The sequence below is a fragment of the Ochotona princeps genome, chromosome 6 (genome assembly GCF_030435755.1).
Source record: "Ochotona princeps isolate mOchPri1 chromosome 6, mOchPri1.hap1, whole genome shotgun sequence".
Lineage (NCBI taxonomy): Eukaryota > Metazoa > Chordata > Mammalia > Lagomorpha > Ochotonidae > Ochotona > Ochotona princeps.
In genome coordinates this window covers 37,036,190-37,052,244 of record NC_080837.1, presented here as the reverse complement: position 1 = coordinate 37,052,244, position 16,055 = coordinate 37,036,190, and the positions used below count along the sequence as shown (strand labels likewise).

The following is a 16,055-nucleotide window of genomic DNA, read 5'->3' as shown; positions in this document are numbered from 1 at the left end:
TGGAGGCAAATTAGAAGTGTCCAATAAATAAAAGAAAAAACACATAAATACTGAAATTTCCTCTACCATGTCAGTAAGTCTACAGGCATGCAGATGAGCCAGTGTAAGCTACCATGTTGCTTCATTAGGGAAAACTACACTGAATATGCTCTGACTCCTCTAAAACAAGGAATAATGTCACCTTTTCAGTGGCTAACAGAGCCCCAAACCATCATTCAATCTTACGCATTAATCCCCTAACATGCAGAAGAGTACAAAAACCAGAAAAAGAAACAGAATGGAACCTTTCTTTAGGACAAGAATCTTGTTAGGGTCCACATGCTGGAGCACACCCTCGAAGACGCCACACACCAAGGTGAGTTTCACCCTTCTCCACAAAATTTGATTGAGGAAATGGTAGTCACTGCTGGGATCCATTCTATTCAACTTCCGAAGTACTCTTTAAATAGTCTCTAAGCATCAAAGCACTTGGAAATTAATAAAGAGATCTATGATATTGAAAAAAATCTTGAGGGGCATAGAGTTATTTTCCTCTTCCTTGTTCATATCTGTAAAACAAGAATAATAAAAATATGAATTTCAACAGCTCATCTTTTTACAGCAATGACAAAAGGATCATTAGAGCATGAATTCTGGGCCTGATGTGCTTGCCTAGCAGCTAAAGCCCTCACCTTGCAAGCACTGGAATTCCATAGGGGCACCAGTTCATGTCCCGGCCATCCTGCTTCCCATCCAGCTCCCTGCTTGTGGCTTGGGAAAGCAACAGAGGATGGCCAAGGCCTTGGGACCCTGTACTCATGTGGGAGACCTAGAGGAGGCTCCTGGCTCCTGGCTTCAGTTCAGCTCAGCTCCGCCATTGTGGCCTATTGGGGAGTGAACCAGCAGATACAAGCTCTTTGTCTCTCTTCTCTGTAAATCTGCCTTTCCAATTAAAATAAAATAAGTCTTAGAAAAAAAAAAGAAAAAGAAGCAGCATGAATTCTGGACAAGCGTTGTGGTACAGCAGGTTAAGCCACTACCTGGAATGCCTGCATGCCACATTAGGGTTTGAGTTCTGCCTCCTCTAGTTCCAATCCTGCTGCATGCTAATGCTCCTGGCAAGGCAACTGATAATGAGTGGCCCAGGTACCTGTGCCTCTGCTACCCACCTGGCAGACTCAGAGGAGTTCCTGCATTCCTGCCTTCAGCTTGGCCCAGCACAGGCTGTTGTAGGCATTTGAGAGTGAATCAGCAGATGAAAGATCTCTCCCCGTCACTCCACTTGTCAAGTAAATAGATAACAATACAAACAAGCATCAATTCTAATTCATACAGAAAAGCTTGGACAAGATAGGCTTGGCTACTTTGTAAAATGAAGATAATATCACCTTTTCCTCCTTAGCTAGGTGGGACTAGCAAAATGCAAGTTTTTAAATTGATGAAATATATAATATCTTTTTTTATTATTATTGGAAAATCAGATTTACAGAGAGAAGAGCCAGAAAGATCTTTCATCCACTGATTCACTCTCCAAGTGGCTGTAATGGCCAGAACTGAGCTGATCTGAAGCCAGGGGCCAGGAACTTCCTCCAGGCCTCCCACGTGGGTGCAGGGTTACAAGGCTTTGGGCTGTCCTTGACTGCTTTCCCAGGCCACAGGCAGGGTGCTGGGTGGGTAGTGGAGCATCTAGGACACGAACCTCTGTGCATATGGAATGCCAGTGCCACAGGGCAGAGGATTTGCTTGAGCACCATCACACTGGCTCATACAGGTATCATTCTGACAGTAGCAACAAAAAACAAGTGAAAAAGATTGATATGAAAAAAGATACTCACCAACAACATATCCTATAATAAATTTTTTACTCAAAAATGGCTGGCATACAACTTCTGGATTTGGAAATCTTTCAGATTAATAATGTTTCCAGCGTCTGACATTATTTCCAAGCAAAGCATTAAGCTATTTAGAACTATCACAATTTATGCATGGCACAATGATGTGACTGCACAGGCTGTTCCATGTACCCTGGCTACTGCTCCGGCCTAGGCTAGTGTCACCAACCGGTCACACAGACTGACAGATCAAATTGCCAATGCCTTACACACAAATGTTTTTGTGAGGATGTATGCTCATGTGAAAAAACTGCAACAAATTAGGTATGTACAAAGAAAAAGACTCACTCCATAGATTTTTAAAAGTTACTCACTGGGGCCCGGCGGCGTGGCCTAGCGGCTAAAGTCCTCGCCTTGAAAGCCCCGGGATCCCATATGGGTGCCAGTTCTAATCCCGGCAGCTCCACTTCCCATCCAGCTCCCTGTCTGTGGCCTGGGAAAGCAGTCGAGGACGGCCCAAGGCTTTGGGACACTGCACCCACATGGGAGACCCGGAAGAGGTTCCTGGTTCCCAGCATCAGATCAGCACAGCACCGGCCCGCTGCGGCTCACTTGGGGAGTGAATCATCGGACGGAAGATCTTTCTCTCTGTCTGTCCTCCTCTCTCTGTATATCTGACTTTGTAATAAAAATAAATCTTTAAAAAAAAAAGTTACTCACTGCATTATTGCTGTGTTCTTCAGCGTAATAATGTAATTTAAAATATGAATCATTTCTCAAAAATGATGTCTTCAGAAACAATTCTGGGGTCAGTGCTATGGCTCAATGGTCTGATCCGCCACCTGCAAGCACTGGCATTCCACTGGTTTGTGTCCTGGCAACTATATTTTCCATCTAGCTTCCTGCTTATGGCCTGGGAAGGCAGCGAAGGATAGCCCAGAACCTTGGGACCCTTAACTTGCATGCAAGACCTAGAAGAAGCTCCTGGCTCCTGGCTTTAGATAAGCTCAGTTCCAGTTGTTGTGGCCATTCGTATGGTGAGCCATTGAATAAAAGATATTTCTGCCTCTCCTTTCCTCTGGAAGTCTGCTTTTCCAATTTAAGATAAATAAGTAAATCTTCAAAAAATCTGTTATTTGCAGGCCCTAGTGTTTAGACCCATATGTTGTTTTGCTCTCCAAATGGCCACAACTGCTGAAGAGAAGCCTATTTGGAACCAGGAACTTCTTCTGAGTCTCCCATGTAGGAACAGGAGTCCAAGGATTTGGGTCATCCTCTGCTGCTTTCCCAGGCCACAAGAAGAATTCCATAATGGGATATTGATGCTTTCAGGTGGAGGATTAGCCCGGTGAGCCATTGTGCCAGCCTTAATAAAGGTTCAACAGAGGCTTACATTGATAAAAAGCAGCTTGCCATCACCTAGTGGCTAAAGTCCTCACCTTGCATATGCACCAGAATCCCATATGGGCACTGGTTCGTATCCTGGCAGCTCCACTTCCCATCCAGCTCCCTGCTTGTGGCCTAGGAAAACAGTAGAGGATGGCCCAAAGTATGCACTCACCCAGGAGACCCAGAAGAATTTCCTGGCTTCTGGCTTTGCATCAGCTCAGCCATTGTGTCCACTTGGGGAGTGAACCATAGGATGGAAGATCTTCTTCTCTGTTTCTCCTTCTCTCTGCAAATCTGACTTCCCAATAAAAATAAACCTTTTAAAAAAGAAATAAGCAGCTTGCCTTTGTCACACTAGGAAAACTCAGCGAATTTTGCAACTTCAGTATAAAATGACAACATGTACAGAGGCTAATTCCAGTAGGAATAAAGTGAAAAGTTACATAGCATTTCTGGCCACCGAACCAGCACAATTTTAAAGTCAAATAGTTTCACCATCATTATTTGATACTTTAAAAACATTACAATCTCATTTAGAGATGACAACACCTGCCCAAAGTCACACAGCTAGAAGTTAATGGGACCTGAACTAAACTCAGGCCCCTCGTGGAAGGCCTTTGTGGCCCAGTGTTTTGTGTCCCATGAGAACACGGACAAAGCAAGTCAAGGGGGAAGCTAACAAAAAGTGCCTTTGGCTAACATTCCTTTAACAGGGAAACAAGGATCTTATGTAGATACAAAGGAGGACAAGAAGGAAAAAACAGATAAACTTACATTCAAGATAGCTGGAGGTGGGCAGAGGGAAGCTTGTGAAGTGCTTGGAAAAAAAAGAACACGAAGCAATGAAAGCTCTAAGCGGAGACAACTACAAATGGCAAGAATTATCAGAATCTTCAAGCTATAGCAGACAGGTTGCTAACATGTTTGGCTACTACACCAATATCTGCAAGACAGAAAAACAAAAACAAAACCAGCTCCAAGGGTAAAAGCAATGGCTCAACTGACTAATGATCAGCCTGCATGAGCCAGCATCCTACATGGACAGAAATTCATGTGTGGGGTGCTTCATTTCCTATCCAGTCCCTGTTTGTGGTCTGGGAAGGCAGTAGAGGATGGTTCAAAGCCTTGGGACCCTGCACCTGTGTGGAAGACCTGGAAGAAGTTCCTGGTTCCTGGCTTCAGATTGGCTCGACTCTGGCCGTTGAGGCGATTTAGGGAGTGAACCAGTGGATGAAAGATCTGTCTCTCTTCTCTCTGTAAAATCTGCCTTTCCAATAAAAACAACTAATTAAAATAAAAAACAGTGCAAGAAACAGCTCCAGGGGCTTCTCGGGAAACTTCTCAGCGAGGCTGACCAGAGCGCGCCAATCATGAAAAACAGCAGGTGAGACTAAAAACCCTCCCTGCCAAGAAGCTCTAGGGCAAATGTGAAAGTAGGGGTGCAGGGGGGATTTGGGGAAACATGCCCAGTCAGAGTACCCTAGTCACTGGGTCATGCCAGTGGTTAGCATTCGGTTCCTCCACATCTGAACCAGGAGCGGGGCAAGCAAAACAGTTGAAGCCCCTTGCGCCTGCCGACCCCAGAGTGTAGTAAAAGTTAACCTGCAGCTTTCAACTCTGTCATGAAAACACGAGTGTGACCTACGACCAGCCAGAACTCCACAGGTTGAGGGAAAAAACAAGGCCCTTCCACTAACTCCACGGGTCAGACGATACAAATTCACGGTCCTCCACCGCTCGTCAAGGCTCTGCTTTGCACGCGAAGATTGCGAAATGAGCCAAACGCACGAGCTCCTCGCACTTGGCCCTTCAACGAATGGCTACAGTGACGGAAGTAGTCTCGGGGCGCGTCGGGCCCCGCAGCGGTGGCCGTCAGCCCTCAGTCCCCAACACCCGAGGAGTGGACGCCTGTGGGGCCCAACTGCGAGAATGGCTGCTCCTCCTCACCGTCAGCCTCAAGGCCGGCGCCCCCAGCGGCCGGGAGGAGGCAGCGCAGCCCAGGAACCAGAAAAAGGGGGAGACTCCCGGCATGCAGTTCCGGGAGGGTGGGGGGGACACACCCTAGGCGAGGATGGATGCTGGAGGGAGGGGTCCTTCGTGTGCCGGCCCCACGAAGCTGTGTCTGTTTTTCTCTGTCACCAGCAGTGTGGTATTCCTAGTGGGAGAGTCCTGTAAGAAACGGGCTGCCGAAGTCGCTTTATCAATTTGTCCTTTTCGGGGCGGGGCCTGGAGCGTCCCGCTGGCATCGCCCCTTTAAGGCAGGAGGCCGCCGCTGTTCCGGGGGCGGGGCTCGTCTCCTAGACGACGGGGGCTGGCGCGGGGCTGCGGCCGCTGGAGGCCGACGTCTGCGTCTGCGCAGGGCGCGGCCTCGCTCCTGACTGGGTGCCTCCCGGGGCCGCCTCCCCCGCGCACCGCCCCTCGCTCCGCTCCCGGGTCCGCCGTGGAAACGCTGCTCTCTCTTTCTTCTTGACCCCTTCTCGCTTCTTCCCTTCGCTGCTCTTCTCCTGCCGCCGTCGCTTCGGGCTGCCAAGTGCTCCTTGAGGAGCTACCGGCGCGGTGATGGGGTCTCGGGCCTCCACGTTACTGCGGGACGAAGAGCTCGAGGAGATCAAGAAGGAGACGGGATGTGAGTCCGGGCTTGGGGAGTGGGCAGCCGGCTGGCCGCCTCTGGCTCGCCTCAGCTGGCCCGGAGCTGGGGTTTCCCGGCAGGTTCGAAGGGGGAAGAGAAAGGTGGTTTCTGGGCAGCCTGCAGCCCTGGAGCTTCGGGGTCGGAGAGGCCGGAGGAGCTGTTCTTCCCGTTGGAGCTTCCCGGAGCGGTGTGGCTTCTTTGGGGGGGCCGCCGTTCTCACGGCGTGGACGCTCTGTCACCTTTATATTTATCACAGGCGCTCTCATTTATTATTATCATTTTTTAAAGTTCTACCCTCCTTCCCCCCTTGAAAGCCCTTGGACTTCCTTTCTCTTCCCTGGCACTGGTTTTACCTCGGGGAGGGACACCCTAGAGCATAGGCAGAACCGGAGAAGTCAACCCCGGCACTGCAGCCGGGTCCTGTCAGAGAACGGAATCCGTTCCAGTGACGTTTCTGGGCCAGGACCTGAAACCGTGGGCAGCCGTGGGAAATGACAGACAACTGCTTGCCATAAACTGGAAAAGTAAACCCAGAAAACCGAAAACGCTTGGGGAGCCGTGCCCTGGGTGGAACTGGAGGGGTGAAGGTGTGGAGGTTTTTGAAAATTTTGAGCTGGTGCAGACACACGTGTGCTGCGACCCCTCATTTTTGTTTCTTGGTGGATACTGGCTGTTCTGCTTTCATGTATGTATTGATATTGATTTTTACTCCACCAGTGGATATTAGGCGGTTTCTATCGCAGTTGGGTACACTCCAAAAATCTCAAGTGAGTTTGTTCTGGGAACTGATTTTTTTTTTTTTTTTTTTTTTAATGATCTGTTCTCTTCCTCATTACCCTGAGCAGAGGAACAGCAGGGCTTTGGGAGTTTAGGAACTCTGTAAAATCCGGTTGTAATTTGAATAGCCCTTGAGAAGGCTGTGCCAAGTTACAGTTGTATTGCTGCCTGCAGTGTTTTCTCAATGTGTCTTTATGACTCGCATTGAATTGTGAGTTATGTAAGCAGCTGAGCACCTGGTAGGCTAAATGTTGTCCTGTGTTCTCTGACAAGTTTAGCTTTCTGGGATCTTCAAGTTGGGAAATATATGTTGTCAACCTGCCTGTTTCATCTGATTTGATTTGTGTTTTAACACTCATTCTCCCCTACATAATGCCAATAAACCTCTCCATAAAGACTTTTTAAAAATATTTGCTTGTTTTTATTGCAAGGGCAGATTTACAGAGGAGAGGAACAGAAAGAAAGATCTTCTATCTGCTAATTTTATCCCTAAATGGTTGCAACAAAAAGAGCTAAACCGATCCGAAGCCAACTTCTAGATTTCCCAAGCGGGTGCAGGTCCCAAGGCTTTGGGCCGTCCTCCACTGCTTTCCCAGGTCACAAGCAGGGAGTTGGAAAGGAAGTGGAGAGGCTGTGACATGAACCAGTGCAAATATGGGATGCTGGCAATTGTGGGTCGAGAATTTGCCAGTTGAGCCATTGCACCAGCCCCTCATAAAGACATGTAGTGATGGCAGTCTTACTGCCTACCCAGGCGGTCCTGGTCATGGCTTTGAATGAATGACAGAGGTGGTTAGCTGTCTACAATTTGCAGTACTGGTTTGACCACTTGACCTTATGGTCTTTTTATGACTTGCTCTGACTCCAGATGTTGACATATGGACAGTTTGGAACCGGCAAGCATTTTATTACATTTTGTGGCCATGATCTCTGACCACAAATATAATAACTACTTAGGTCTCGGGTGACACCCACATTAAGGCTTCCATACTGAAAATAGAGGATCACATAACCAGGGGTTGTAAACCATAGGAAAAGCTATTTTTGTCTCAGAATGAAGGGAACAACAGTGCCATTCTGGTTTATTTACATTTGAGAAAATGAAAAGGGCTTGAATTCTCCTAAGATTGGGTTCTGGGTCTGTCCATATGACCTGTGGGCCAACAGAACTGAGACTTGTGGAAGAACTTTCTTTCCGGGTGCCAAAGAGTGAAGCAAGCACAAGGAAGTTCTTAACCACAACGCTTAGTGAAGCTAGTGCTGACTGCGTTTACCCAGCATCTGTGTTCAGAACCATGCTAGTCACTCAGAGCAGATGGTGACAGAAGACACCCACAAACTGAATGGGAGATAAGCCCAACAGAGTTATGATTAGCTCTGGGACATAAGGAAGTTGAGCTTGTATGGCACCCACCTTCTCCAGGAAGAGACTGTCATTGTGGAGAACGGAATATGGACTTGGAATCGTCCATAAATGGATTAAAGTTGGATAAATCAACCTGGGGCGTTTTGGGTGGCTCCCAGGAATGATTACCCCTGTTCTGCTACAAAGCCTTCCTGCCGCTGTGGCTCGGACCGTCAGTCTATCTAGTCAGTGCTCCTCAGCAGAGTCAGTTTTCTTTATTTAATTTTAAAATTTTTATTTTATTTTATTTCAATTGTAAAATCAGATATACAGACAGGAAGATCTTCCATCCACTGGTTCACTCCCTAAGTGGTCACAGTGGCTGGAGCTGAGCCGATCCAAAGCCAGGAGCCAGGAGCTTCTTCTGGGGTCTCCCACTCAGGTACAAGGTCCTAAGGCCCTGGGCCATCCTAGGTCTGTTTCCCAGGCCACATGCAGGGAGCTGGATGGGAAGTGGGGCTGTCAGGATTAGAACTGGTACGTGTAAGGTGAGGATTTTAACCACTAGGCTACTGTGCCAGGTCCTTAATTTAAAAAATTTGTACATGTTGGTTTGAGAGGCAGGAGAACCAGGCATTCTTATGTTCTTGTTCACAGCCTAAATTCCCACAGTGACTGGAGGGCCTAAACCAGGAGCCAGGAGCTTAGTGCAGGCATCCCAAGGGGATGGCAGGAACCCAGCTACTTGAGCCTTCACCGCTGCCTCCCCGATGGGCATTAGCAGGAAGCTGGAGTCAGGAGCCAGGGTGAACCCATGGACTTGGCATCCTACTCCGTGGTGTAACTGCTACATCAGATGGTCACTGCCAGGAGTTTGGTTTGTTTTTAAAGCAGTAAAGTTAAGTCTGATGCCAAAGAATATAACAGCAGATGTCTGGAAGTTGGGTTATGGAGGTAAAATCTGGCCTGTTACTTACTGCTTCTTGTTTGAGGAAGAACAATTTTGGGTACTCTAATCACTTTAAGTACAGGGTATTTTGCTGTTTGCAAGAAAATGTATTATATGGACCCGGTGTGATAACATAGCGGTTAAAGTCCTTGCCTTGCATGCGCTGGGATCACATATGGGCGCCAGTTCTAATCCCGACAGCCCGCTGCATCCCGTCCAGCTCTCTGCTTTTGACCTGGGAAAGCAGGCAAGGACCGCCCAACACCTTGGGACCCTGCACCAGCTTGGGAAACCTGGAAGTTCCTGGCTCCTAGCTTCGGATTGGCTCAGCTCTGGTAGTTGCAGCTGCTTGGGGAGTGAACCATTGGACGGAAGATCTTCCTCTCTGTTTCTCCTCCTCTCTGTATATCTGCCTTTCCAATAAAAATAAATAAATCTTGAAAAGAGAATGTATCATAATTGAGAAAAACTGATTATATTCAATGTGAAGTCTGTTTTGGAATTGACCATTATATGTAAGCATTTAAAAAATTAATTTTAATTGATTAGGCCTCATATTTGAAATTTAGTCACTAAATATTTGGTAAAATAATTCTAAGTAAGAATTACTGGTGAGTGTCAGTTTCATGGTCTGTAAAGTGGAGAGGATAGTTGCTCCTGCTTTGTAGGATTCTTACAATGGTTAAGCGAGATAAATTATTTAAGTGAGTTAGGATGGTGTTTGGTATCATGTGTCATTAAGTGTTGCTGTTGATATTTTCAACCATAGATAACAGCCATCTTTTGGGGAAATATCATCTCTATGTACCAGAGAAATAAATTATACAGAACTATGTAATTGGGAGAATGACAGCATTTTAAACTTTTCTTTTTAAAGGAAGAAACAATATTTCCTGGCATAAAACATTTGCTGTATTTTTTTTTAAGATTTATTCATTTTATTATAGCCAGATATACACAGAGGAGGAGAGACAGAGAGGAAGATCTTCCGTCCGATGATTCACTCTCCAAGTGAGCCGCAACAGGCCGGTGCGCCCCGATCCAAAGCCGGGAACCTGGAACCTCTTCCGGGTCTCCCACACGGGTGCAGTGTCCCAATGCATTGGGCCGTCCTCTACTGCTTTCCCAGGCCACAAGCAGGGAGCTGGATGGGAAATGGAGCTGCCGGAATTAGAACCGGCGCCCATATGGGATCCCGGGGCTTTCTTTTTTTTTAAAACTTTTTTTTTTTTTTTAAAGATTTATTCATTTTATTACAGCCAGATATACACAGAGGAGAAGAGACAGAGAGGAAGATCTTCCGTCCGATGATTCACTCCCCAAGTGAGCCGCAACGGGCCGATGCGCGCCGATCCGATGCCCAGGAGCCTGGAACCTCTTCCGGGTCTCCCACGCAGGTGCAGTGTCCCAGTGCATTGGGTCGTCCTCAACTGCTTTCCCAAGCCACAAGCAGGGAGCTGGATGGGAAGTGGAACTGCCGGGATTAGAACTGGCGCCCATATGGGATCCCGGGGCTTTCAAGGCGAGGACTTTAGCCGCTAGGCCACGCCGCCGGGCCCTTTTTTTTTTTTTAATATTTTTTTAAATTTTTTTTTTATTTTTTATTACAAAGTCAGATATACTGAGAGGAGGAGAGACAGAGGGGAAGTGGAGCCGCAGGGATTAGAACCAGTGGCCACATGGGATCAAGGCAAGGACCTTAGCCACCAGGCCACGCTGCCGAGCCCATCCCGGGGCTTTCAAGGCGAGGACTTTAGCTGCTAGGCCACACCGCCGGGCCCTTTTTGCTGTATTTTTTTTTTTTTTGTCCTAGTATCTTTGACATTTTTTTTTTTTTTTAATTAAGGCTCAATTGAATAAAAGATGTAGTTGAAGGAAGGTCACAGAGGTCTGAGAAGTTCCCGTAATCTCCACCGTGAACTGTGCAGTTCACCTAACTACAGTGATAACTTGACTGTGCTTTACTTAAAATCTTGTCTGTGAGAAGCAGTCCACGTAAGGAACGCAGAGTGATTTATTTTTAGTCTACCTGCTGGGGTGATCATGTGGAGAATGCTGAACAGGTTTAGGAAGTAAGCTGTACAGCCTGTTGAGGTTTTGTTTGTTTGAAAGGGTGTAGTGATGATAGCATGGGTGTGGGTTTCTCTCTAGTTCTAACAAAGGGCACAAGTCTGGCAAAGGCAGTAGCTTGAGAACAATATCCTGAGATGGTGTGAAGTGACGTTCAACTTTGAATTGCTCCTGCCTCCCACTGGGTCCCTAACCCTGGCAGGCTATGCCACCCTGTCTGTAGGTTCTGGGACTACCGAAGGCCCTGCACTGTCTTTTCTATCTTTTGTAATGGGAATTCACAAATCATACCTTAAGCTCTGTGGGGTCCAGTAATGTTTAAACCCTGAGCTGTTTTAGTATGGTCCGAAGTCTTGTTTGCTGCCAGAAAGGAATAAAAGGAGCAACCACTTGTCTTCTGATAGAACAGAGCTCTGATGGAGTGGGACCTGGGCAGCAGCTGCAAAGATGAAGGCTGAGTTCTCTGCTTTAAATGGGATGAAAGTAGTGGTTAATGCGTTATATGTGGCAGATTTTATTATGGAAGATAACAAACAATAGATTATTGAGAGAAGGCAAACTGTGACTTGAATTTATCAGATAAGGTATATTCTCCCAGCTTTTCAGGATGATAACACAAAAAAACACAGAAAAACTAAAATAGTGAACGCCCATGCTATTTAGCCCAACAGTTAGCTATTTTGCTTGATTTATGTTTTTGTTTTATTTATTTATTTATTTTTTTGAAAGTCAGATATATATAGAGAGGAGGAGAGACAGAGAGGAAGATCTTCCGTCCGATGAGTCACTCCCCAAGCGGCCGCAGTGGCCGGAACTGAGCTGTTCCAAAGCCAGGAGCCAGGAATCTCTTCTGGATCTCCCACATGGGTGCAGGGTCCCAAGGCTTTGGGCCATCCTTGACTGCTTTCCCAAGCCAAAAGCAGGGAGGTGGATGGGAAGTTGGGCTGCCGGGATTAAAACCACCCGTATGGGATCCTGGCGCATGCAAAGCGAGGGCTTTAGCTGCCAGGTTACCATGCCGAGCCTGATTTATGTTTTGTGATAAATCTGGAAGGTTGCATATGTCAGTGCTATCCTTCCCCCAAATCTTCTGCATGTTTCTCTTCAGAATCGAGACTTTGTATATAGCATAGCCACAATACTATTTTTCATACCTAACTAGACAGTAATTCTAGTCTCTACTGTTGAGTCTATATTCAAATTTCCTGAATTATAACAATGTAGATTTTGTTTCTGTAATGTCTATTTAACCCCTGAGAAAGTTCTTGAGTCCAAGGAAACAGTAGGAGGGACGGAGAGGCTTCTGGAGGGATGGTTTAGGGTGCAGGCCTCATCTTGTGTGTGATCTTTCAGCTAGTGCTGCCATTGGTTGTACTTGCGTGCTTTCCTGGGCTATTGTTCTGCATTAAGATGAAGAAAGCAGGGCCTGGCGGCGTATCCTAGCGGCTGAAGTCCTCGCCTTGGATGCGCCAGGATCCCATATGGTCGCCGGTTGTAGTCCTGGCAGCTCCACTTCCCTCCCATCCAGCTCCCTGCTTGTGGCCTGGGAAAGCAGTAGAGGACAGCCCAAAGCCTGCACCCGTGTGGGAGACCTGGAGGAGGTTCCAGGCTCCTGGCTTCAGATCAGCATAGCATCGGCCGTTGCGGCTCACTTGGGGAGTGAATCATCGGACGAAAGATCTTCCTCTCTGTCTTTCCTCCTCTCTGTATATCTGACTTTCCAATAAAAATAAATAAATCTTTAAGCAGTGGTATTACCCACTTGCACCCTGTAGCCCTTGACCCTTTGTACCCTAACCAACTAAGTAAGATTATTGAAAAATAATTTTAAAAAAGAAAATAAATAAATAAATCTTTAAAAGAAAAAAAAGAAAGCCAGGGAAAATAATTTCCACTCTGATTGTATGTTTCCCTTTGCCGTTCCTCCTTAGTGCTTGGCACAGCTCTCAGGTGCCATCCTTCTCTAAGATGGCGATAACAGAAAGATTTATAGTCAGGAAACTTACTGAACCTTTTAAATCATTTTTCAACAATATAAAATGATTTGCTTCCTGTGGAAAACATTATAACTTGATTGAAGACAAGTTCATTTGTTAACAGTCTTTGGTGAGAGTTAATTCCTTAGACTTTGAGCTACCGAGAATGGTGTAGGGTTTGACACCACCTGTTCCACTAGTTTAGTTGCCATACGGAAGGCTAGTTTGCTAGAAACATGTCTTGCCTTCACTTGTGGCAATTCCACTCCCCTAGTGGCCATAGTAGCTGGAGCTGAGACAATCTGAAGCCAGGAGCCTGGAGCCTCTTCCGGGCTTCCCACACGGGTGCAGGGTCCCAAAGCTTTGGGCCGTCCCCAACTGCTTTCCCAGGCCACAAGCAGGGAGCTGGTTGGGAAGTGGGGCTGCTGGGATTAGAACCGGCGTCCATATGGGATTCCAGTGCATTCAAGGCAAGGACTTTAGCTGCTAGGTCATGACGCTGGGCCCAAAAGATTTATTTTCATTGGAAAGGCAGATTTGCTGAGAAAAGGAGAAGGAGAGAGGAGGATCTTCCATCCACTTCCCCAATGACTGCAACTGCTGAAGCTGAACTAATCTGAAGCCAAAAGCTTCTTTGGATCCCCCATGTGTGGGTACAGGGTCCCAAGGCTCTGGAGCATCCTGTACTGCTTTCCCAGGTCACAAGAAAGGAGATGGGTCAAAAGTGGAGCAGCCAGGACATGAACCAGTGTCCATATAGGATGCCAGCACTTGAAGGTGGGGGACTAGCCTATTGAGCCAAGGTGCTTCACCTTACTACATGTTTAATCATTAATTTATCCCCGACCATGTGAAGTTAATCCAAAGTTAGGAGCAAAATATCTTTCTTTCTGTATCATCTAATGATAGCATGGCCATTTTATAAATTGCTTAGTTTCCTTCCTGATGTAGTTCCTTTCCATGGTTCTCTTGTAGCCACAGGAAAGAAGCTGGTCTGAGGCTATGGAAAAGGAGAGCCTTTAATGCTTTTTTTTTTTTTTTTTTAAGATTTATTTATTTTTATTGCAAAGTTGGATATACAAAGAGAAGGAGAGACAGAGAGGAAGATCTTCTGTCTGAAGATTCACTCCCCAAGTGACTGCATCAGACAGTGCTGCGCTCATCCGAAGCCAGGAACCAGGAACCTCTCCCAGGTCTCCCACACGGGTGCAGGGCCCCAAGATGTTGGGCTGTCCTCTACTGCTTTCCCAGGCCACAAGCAGGGAGCTGGATGGGAAGTTAGCTGCCGGTATCCATATGGGATCCTGGCGCGTCAAGGCGAGAACTTTGGTTGCTAGGCCAACGCAGCGGGCCCTGGATAAAAAGGCGCTTTAATGCTTAATTCAGAAGTAGATTTTAAAATTTCTTTTGTTTTCTTGTTTTAAAGATTCATTTTTTTGAAAGTCAGAGTTATGCGGTGAGAGAAAGACATGGAAAAGTCTTCCATTCTCTGGTTCATTCTCTAAGTGGCTGCAACAGCAAGGGCTAGGCTGGGCCCAAGGCAGGAGCCAACAGCCAGGAGCTTTTGTGGATTCCCATATGGGTTCTTGGGCCCAAGCACTTAGGTCAATCTTTAGTTGCCTGAATGGGATGCTGGTGTTCAAGGTGGCTTAATGTGCAGCAGTAAAATGGTGGTCCCAAGTTGTTTTTGTTGTTGTTTGTTTTGGTAAGGTTTTATTTGTTTTCGAAGCAGTAAGAGAGTGGTCTTCCATCTCCTGATTCACTCCCAAGTGACTTCAATGGGGGATGTAAACCAGAGGCTTGGAATTGTATACGAGTCTCCCACTTGATCACTAGTGGAGCAGTCAGGACTCAACCTGGTACTCCCAAATACTCCCATAGAGTAATCTGGCACAGAAAGGGGTAGCTTAGGGACTGGTGTTCTGGCATAGTAAACTAAGCATCTGCGTGTGATGCCAGCACCAGTTTGTGTCCCATCTATTCCACTTCCAATCCAGCTCCTTGCTCACGTGCTTAGGACAATAGCCTAAGTGTTTGGGACCATGCGTAAGAGACCCAGAAGAAGCTCCTGGCTTCTGGCTTCGGACTTGCTCAGCTCTGGCCATTGTGGACCTTTGGGGAGTGAATCAGTGACCAGAAGATCTCCTCTGTAAATTTGCCTTTCAAATAAAAATAAATCATAAGAAAAGGAAAAAGAAGGTGGTGGTTTAACCTGTTGCACTGCAGTGTGCCATCCAGATTTTCAAAATTGAATTTGACATGTTGCAGTTTTTAATTCAACACAGGCTACCTATCCAACAGTACCAGCTTGAAACAACGAACTTACTAGTAGATGTGTGTTTTTAGTCAAAACATGCAAAATCAAAAATGTTTTTCCTTTTAAAAATTTCATTTATTTGAGAGACAAAGAAAGGTTTTTCCATCTGTTGATTTAATAGTTCCCAAATACTTTCAACAGTGAGGATTTGGCGAGGAAAAAGGCACGAGCTTGCTTCTTAATTTGTTTAACTCATATGATTGAAGTGCTTGGAGGATGAATTGCTAACTTCTAGGATACTCAATAGCAGAATGCTGGAATTAGAAACATACCTGGGACTTGAATCAGACATTTCGATATTGTCAGGCATAACTGCATTGTTTTAACCACTGTGTCAAATATCTTTTAAAATTCTTTAAATATTTATATATTTAACTTGAAAGGTAAAAAGGCAAAGAGCTGCTGGTTTACTCCCTGGCAAAAGCCAGGGCTACTGCAGGCCAAAGCCAAGAGCCAGACACTCAGTCCAGGTCTACCATGAGGGTGGTAAGACCCAACTACCTGAACCATCACCTACTGCCTCCCAGGGTGCGCATTAGCTGAAAGGTGGAGTTGGAAACACATCTAGGACTCAAACCCATGCACTCTTGGGGTTGCGGGTTTTGCAATTGTCTCATTTAATTTTTTTTTCTGCAAGTGGTGTTTTAAATGTAATACCAAACACCCACCTGAGAGCATGGATTTTCTTTGAAAAAAAAAAAAAAGTTTAGAAAGTAGTCTTAAATTGAATGGCAGAGAAACAATGAGACAGATGGAACAAGAACTGTCATCTTCTGTTTCACTCACTAATGC

The 16,055-nt window shown here is 46.2% G+C and overlaps 2 protein-coding genes across 2 annotated transcripts in view; one reads left to right on the top strand and one right to left on the bottom strand.

The window, feature by feature from the left end:
- The window catches only part of EXD1 (exonuclease 3'-5' domain containing 1), a 29,010-nt gene extending 27,727 nt beyond the window's left edge, over nt 1-1,283 (bottom strand). Inside the window, exons 1-2 of the mRNA XM_058666059.1 lie at nt 1,130-1,283; nt 285-548 (exon numbers count right to left, since the gene is read on the bottom strand). Of these exons, the coding sequence (XP_058522042.1) occupies nt 285-417 (133 nt within the window). The 5' untranslated portion in view covers nt 418-548; nt 1,130-1,283. The remainder of the gene's footprint in view (nt 1-284; nt 549-1,129) is intronic.
- Nucleotides 1,284-5,610: 4,327 nt separating this feature from the next.
- The window catches only part of CHP1 (calcineurin like EF-hand protein 1), a 53,651-nt gene continuing 43,206 nt past the window's right edge, over nt 5,611-16,055 (top strand). The window contains exon 1 of the mRNA XM_004578163.3: nt 5,611-5,826. Within this exon, the coding sequence (XP_004578220.1) occupies nt 5,760-5,826 (67 nt within the window). The 5' untranslated portion in view covers nt 5,611-5,759. The remainder of the gene's footprint in view (nt 5,827-16,055) is intronic.